The sequence below is a fragment of the Poecilia latipinna genome, unplaced genomic scaffold, assembly GCF_001443285.1.
Source record: "Poecilia latipinna isolate Pla-1442-1.1 unplaced genomic scaffold, P_latipinna-1.0 Scaffold614, whole genome shotgun sequence".
Classification (NCBI taxonomy): domain Eukaryota; kingdom Metazoa; phylum Chordata; class Actinopteri; order Cyprinodontiformes; family Poeciliidae; genus Poecilia; species Poecilia latipinna.
This window is the reverse complement of record NW_015113230.1, coordinates 235758-243041: the sequence shown is the minus strand read 5'-3', so window position 1 is coordinate 243041 and position 7284 is coordinate 235758. Positions and strand designations below refer to the sequence as shown.

At 39.4% G+C, this 7284-nt stretch overlaps 1 protein-coding gene across 1 annotated transcript; it reads left to right on the top strand.

Moving 5' to 3' along the window:
* Positions 1-1137: 1137 nt before the first annotated feature.
* LOC106953935 (tristetraprolin) lies at positions 1138-3598 on the top strand. Its single transcript, XM_015043075.1, has 2 exons — positions 1138-1272; positions 1480-3598. Exons 1-2 carry the CDS (start codon positions 1240-1242, stop codon positions 2695-2697), a joined length of 1251 nt encoding a protein of 416 aa, XP_014898561.1. The 5' UTR covers positions 1138-1239; the 3' UTR covers positions 2698-3598.
* Positions 3599-7284: the final 3686 nt, after the last annotated feature.

The window sequence follows — 7284 nt, the reverse complement described above, 5'->3', positions numbered from 1 at the left end:
CTTTCCTGCGCAAAACAGAGTAAAACTGTACAAGTACTTTGTGGACAGTTTGTGTAATTTTTTTATGTACAAAATTACATTTAAAAAGCATCTGAAAACATATTGTTTATGGTGAATACATTATCTGTTTTGTCACATATAAACACAAAGACTGACACGTTTCCACTCTCTGGAACTACACTTTTCCATGTAAACCACTGAATATTTCTTATGACAAGAAAATGATTTTTATCAGTTTCTCAAGAAGGCTGGAGAAAATTTTATTAATATGTTATTTTGTGTTGTATTTAACTAGATTCTAAAACCAAGTTTTAGAAATCATTTACTTGATGTAACAAACCTAGTAATAAAAATAATCTTACAACAGCACTAATTAGTTTAAAATGTAAATAACGTTAGCCACCAGTGTTCAAGAATTCTCTAATTAGATTTTTCTCTCTTTTTTTTTTTTTGGGCTTTGCTGATATTTTTTTATTTGCTCATATCTTGTTTTCAACCAAAGGTTTCTCCCTTTGACCAACATGTACTTTAATTTGCAGCTCTGATGTAATCATCACTGAAACCTGAAGACATAGGGCGGAGGGGGGAGGGGGGTATGTTCTGGTAAACTCAAATGTACAGTAATACATTCTGCTCTCTATGAGACAAAAAAAAAACTCTCAGAAACTATACATTGTGTGATCGTTTATCACACTTCCCGACAGTGTAGTATTAGTCACTCCAACGAGGTCAAACACTGTAAACATATAACATTATGTTCAGAAATCTCAATTATTTTGACATTATCTTGAAGCTTGAATGCTTCAGATTTCTAAATGTCTCACAGAATTGGGGAGGATTTATCTTCCTTCAGGAACTTTGTGCATGAGAGCATAAGCGCATTTGCCCTAAAGTAGAGTATCTTCGAGAGCTATGTAAATAAGCCACTTCGGCTTCACATGCCTACGAAACTGAAACATTTCACACAGCTGGCTAAAAATACTCAGTTCTCCTCTGTCTTTTTCTCTCTCGTTTTTTTTTTTTTCTTTCTGTTTTTCTGGAGGGGGAGGAGAAAGGGTTGTCAGAAAGAGGATCATCCGGGAACATGGCCTGTGGAAACCCCTCCCAAAGGAGGGGAGGAGCGTTTCCCTTAATATAGGAGCTAAGAAAGGTAGGGTTAGCACAAGTCTACACGCAGGCATTTATCACTCAACCAAGGATCAGAGCTCAGGCTTGTTGGTATAGTCAAAGGGATACAGCATGTCCGATATGCTTGAAGACATTTTGGCAAAAGTGAGTAAAAACACAACTTTTGTGGGGGGTTTTTTCTTTCTTTATTTATTTTTTGGTCAACTTTATGAAGTTCAAAAAGTATATCTATAAGTGTTTTTTTTGTTTTGTTTTGTTTTTTTGTTTTTTTTTTACTCATTTGAGACATTTTGTATTGCCTCACAGATGGTCTGTATGCTTTGTGGTAACTGTTTAAATCATCTGTTACAGAACTTTCTAAACTTGGCCCTGAATGAAGACCCGCTCTTCATACAGCTTAAGAAGCCAGGGCAAAACCGACTGAACCGATCGGCCTCATTCTTCTCTCCCTCCTCCCATCCTGCTTCCTCATGCCTTAGCTCGAGCTCGGATCATGTTAACGATGATGACAATGGCAGCTCTATCTGGTCATCGAACATCTGGAGTCAGGCGCCGGTCTCCGACAAAAAACAGCTTTCCTTCCGGCCTGACCGCTCCATGAGCCTGACCGAGCCCAGCAGCTCCCTGCTCCCTTCAATCGGACACCTGAAAGGCCTGGAGCCTTTCCCCCCAAGCCCTGCTACTACAGTGGCCCCCCCACCAGGGTTTCCTCCCTCGTCCAACCTCCCAGCCCAGGTACCGCCAATGCTTTCCTCTAACCGTTACAAGACTGAGTTGTGTCGTGGCTACCAGGAGAGCGGCACTTGCAAGTACGGCAGCAAGTGTCAGTTTGCTCATGGTGAAGCCGAACTGAGAGGAATGTACCGCCACCCGAAGTATAAAACCGAGCCCTGCAGAACCTTCTACAACTTTGGGTACTGTCCGTATGGCTCGCGCTGCCACTTCATCCACGAGGAGAAAATCAGCGGTGGTCCTTTACCATCTGCCAAATTCCAGCAGCAGCAAAATCCCTCTGCATCTGGCAGCCACAACCCACGCCACCAGCTGCGCCAGAGTGTCAGCTTTGCCGGGTTCATGGGTCCATCCCGCAGTTCCTCTCCTCCGTCGTTCTCTTCACTCTTCAATGATCCCAACCTGGGATTCACCCGTGCTCCTTCAGTTTCCCCTCCTCCTGCAGATCTCCTCTCCCCTGTGTTTGGAGACTCTGTGCAGAGAGAGACATCAGCATTCCAGTTTGGCAGCCACCAGACCCGCACCAGCACCGGAAACATTCCTCTCATCCTGGAGCCAAAGCCTACACGCTGCGTGTGCAACCACGGAAATAACTTTTCCAACAATAAATCCAGAGCCTTCCCCAGCACAGTGGACCAGGAAGGCGGCTTGCTGTTTCCTGGTATCGGCAGCACCGGGGGCTTCACCAGGTCCGCTGGACTGCAGCGTTTCTCCTCCGAGGACTCCTTGGAGGACAGCTACAGCAGCAGCAGCTCCAGCGGGTCTGAATCTCCGATTTTCGACGGGTCGGCCACCAAGAGGCTGACCGTGTTTGAGCGTCTGTCCCTGTCTGACTAAAGATACAAATCGGACAACACAATCCAAAGAGAAAGAACTGTGACACTTGCGTAGCCTTTCTGTTTCCTGACTATTTTTGAAACTCTTCAGAACAAGACAACTTAATAACACTTGTAGAAATGTAACTTATCTTTTAGAAACTACACATGCTAAGATGATTTTAGAACTCAAATGTTATCAGACTTTATTTTTATACTCAGAAATATGGCATAGCCTATTAGACCTTTGTATGTGGTCTTCCAAGAAAATTACCTCCTCTGCAGGTCTTGACCTTACCAGCACATACTATGGATCACTACAAATCAGTGGTGATTAAAGAAAAATGGCTTCTCTTTTAGTGATAATCAATGATGCCTGTGCCTTAAAGACTTTTCCATCCTCTGTGCCACAAGCAGTATGTTTGATTCAGTAGCCTTAATCAGCGACACCTGACGTGTCTATTGTATGCACTTTACAGCTAATTCAAATGGGGAAAATGTCCCAGTAGCATTCAACCAAAGCTTCATTTGTAATTCTGCTCAGTGTGTATGGAAAGCGAGTGACTGTACAAGAATGCATGCAGGAATGTTTGAGTTTATTTTTTCCAGACTTGGGGTGCAAGTAAATATTGCAGAATGCTGAAGGATCAAAGTATGCTAATAGATTGTTGAGTTTAGAACTGAATATTTGTATCCTGACATGCTCTCATGGTGTTTGATTCTGCAAAACGTTCTGTTTTATTTGCTCTTTTGTTAATTGCACACCATCTATAGTTTTCTTTTTTGTTGTTGTTTTTTTTCCCCCCTGTTTGTTTGACAGCCTGGTTCAGGGAACACCACAGTATTCCATTTGGTTATTGGTTGGCTCTTGTTGTTAACTTAAACTAATGTATTTATTATATTTATTCATGTTTAAAAAAAAAGAAACTATGTGTTTTGTACTTTTATTTATGGAGAGATATTTCCAACTCTGTGAAATAGCAATGTGAGAGAAAAAAAAACAGAAAAAGAAAATATTATATTTTTAATTGCCTGAAAAGCAAACAATAAATTCCTAAATAAATTTAAAAAAAAAATGTTGTTGACTTTTTATGGACTTTTACATTTTTGGGTTTTCTGCACATCACAACTACATAAAATATATCAACCAAAAAAATATTATAAATACAAACAAACTGAAGGAAAACATAAGTGAATTATTTTGGATCAGTTCCATTAGGTGTCAGCCATAAACACACCAGTATGAAAATAGCCAAAACCTTCTAAAGGGACGGATCCCTTTAGAAGGTTTTGGCTGCCATGTTCGAATGTTCGCAATAAACATGGGATTTTATAGTTAAAACTTCATAGGCCAAACTGTTTCCAAGAAAAGTCAGAATATTTTCATTTCAAGAAATCTTTTTTTGTTTGTTTGTTTGTTTGTCAAAATCCATTATTTATAAGGATTATTTCATGGCAGTTTGGGATATGATGATCTGGACAGATTTACCAGTTGAAATTTTAATCTTTCCATAAGACATTTCAAAACTTTTTATTGCTATCATAATTTACTTTCTCAAGATCTACAAAAATTTGCAAGATTTTCAAGTTACATGAGATACTCACACTTGGATTTCACTGGCTCTCACCAGGAAACTAACCTTATACGTAAATTGCGAAACATGTTTATTTGCTGACCTTTTTATTCAGATTTACTAGTTGTGCAACACTGATTGTGCTTGCCAAGAAAAGCAACTAAAAACAATAGCAGTAACCACCCCTCCACTCATGTGGCTGACACCAGAAAACTGTTCTTTTTCCTCCTCATTTTCACTAAAATTACTCAGGAAACTGAAGACATTTCTAAGCTGTGTACATAAAGCTGATTTACCAGAAATGTAAACTGCACCAGTGAAATACATCCATCCCTTTCAATATTTACAAATGTCCTAGAACTTAAATACTGCAAACATGAAAGAGGGAAAGCAATGGAATTACACAACATGCCGTTTCCCAGGAAGCAAGTCAGCTGCTGTCATTTCCAGCCTTGATTGATCTGTGTTTTGTGAGCAAAATGTTCTAGAGATTGTGCAAGAAACACTGTTAAGCAGAAGTTCACAAAAGTACCCTGTTGCAACTTCCACTTTAAATTCCCTGTGAGACGATGTGTTGTGCAACAAACACGCCACCACCCTCTCAGAGTTTGGGCAGCTGATGGAATGAAAGAAATGCTGTGAAAAAAAACTTGCCACTATAAAGACTTTGGAACGTTGGCTAGTGCACCGTGCTTGGATTTGTCTAAGATTTTCTGTGTTGCATTTAGAAATCGTTGTGTTTTACGGAGTGCGATATTAGCCTGTGAGTTGTATGCACGCATGACCATGACCTGTGACCTTTGACAGAGATTTGAAAACAACCTTTGCATGTTACTTTGTGGGCAGATAAATCATGTATGTGGAAACTTCATGGAATGATGGTTCCAGAGAAAATGGAAGGCACATTTGTTTCAGAAAGCTAATGAAATGACCTTCTTAAGCAACTTTGTTTGAGAAAAACGCAAACCTTGTCTACATTTTTGAAGAGAGTTCTTGTACTATATGGCTTTGCAGTTCTATAACTTTCCTGAGGTTCATTAAGACTGGTTTACACTTTCACACAAATCTTGCCATTGCATGTTATTATTATTTAAAACCTTGAACTGTTTCCTATTTTATTATGTTGTTAATGCAATCTTCTATCTAGGATTGTTTGTTGGGATTTTAGGTCATAGACGCCCAACAGTTTATGTTTTTAAAAAGAAGGAAATAGTTAAAAGTTTTTTAAAAATTTCCATAGATAAAATTTCAGAAATCTGACTTGTATTTATATCCAGCACCTTTTACTCTGATAAGTTGCATGGAATCCTGTGCAACCATGTTAACCTTTGTACAAATGCAACAGAGTGAGAGATTTGTTAGAGAACATTAGCAAAAGAACAACATCAGGGTTAGAGATAAAGATCTGGTGACCTTTAAAGCAGAGTAAGGTACAGATCAATTTCCCTAAACTTCAAACAGCTTTCAGAGCAAATTTGACACAATACCAAACACATCCAGACCTCCTAACCACCAAAACTAACAGGCTGGAAAAAGAGAGCAGGAATCAGAAAAAGAGTAAAGAGGCCCAGCTCTGGAGGAGCTGCAGAGATCCACATCTCAAGTGAGAGAGCCTATCTCCACCAATCTGGACCGTACATGTCAACAAGAACGCCGTTATTCAAAGTCATTTTTAAAGTTCGCAATTATCAGCAAAGGAAACACAGCAATCAGCCGAGAAAATCAAAACATTTTGTCCCACATGCAATTTTCTGTCTCACCCTGAACACAACATCCCTGATATGAAGCATGGTGGTGGGCTGCAGGGATCCTTTTCTCAGGAGTAGCAGGGAAGCTGATTAAAACTGATACGGATACAGAATGAGTTAAATTCAGAGCAATTCAGGAAGAAAACCCGTGAGAGCATGCAAACGACTTAAAACCAGGGCAGAGGTTTTCCTTCCAGCTGGACAATGACCCTAAACATCCAAGCAAACTGAAGTGGAATGGTTTAGATCCGCATACATGCATGCGTGAGACTGGCCCACATCATACATAATTACTGAAAAATATTTAAACATGTGGAGGTTTTGCCCAATATTCAGGGTATGAAAAGGTAAATGTGCTTTGCAAGAAAGTAAGACAAAACTACTCATAATACTTAACTTAAAATAATCTGCTTTTACATTTTTGTTGTAACTTGCAACTTTTCGCAACTTTAATATGTAACCAAGGTTGAACATACAATCTAGAGAATGCACAGTGCATGTTGTGAAATGCGTTCTAATTATCTTTGCGTGATTCTATTTGTTTGTTTTTTTTATTTGCCACACGTTTCTTTGTTGCTATTGCATTTGCAATTACTTTGCTTCTATGTTGCTGTGTTGCTCCTCGCTAGTAAACAGAACGAAAACATCAATTTAAATTAAAGCTATAAACATATCTTACTCAAGCTGCATCGTGCCATCTGCTGAGCTCAGAACATGGCTGAGACAACCTAAATTGATTTATCCCCATTGTCTGTGCATTACAAATGCATGAGGAATGCAGATTTTCCAACGAAACCTATTGAAACTGGACCCTAAGTACACCTCAACTTAAGCCACAATTGCGCATTGTGTCTGTAAACCCAGTTCCCCTTTCGAGCCACAGCAGGATGTGTCGCCATGGTGATGGACAATGACCACATAGTGTAAACAGCAAAGCCAGAATGAAAAAAAAAAAAAAAAAAGCAGGCATGTGTTTGTTTGTTCGCAAACATTAACTTACCAGACAGTTCACGGGACTAGGCTGGTTAAACGGCCCGAGGAACAAAAGGGCAAATGTCTGAAAAGCTCCACAAAGCCGGACATTTCAGGAACCTGGTGACAGCAAGCTGGTCAAAAGAAGCATTTTTTTTTTATAAAGTGCTTCAAGTTAAACTATTGACAACAACATGGATTTTTCTTTTTCTCCTAATAGTGAAATTTTAGCTATTGATTAACTTCAGCTTCCCCCCAATGTCACATTTTACACTGCATAGATTTTTAACATGGATTCAGCAACTCCCACACAGA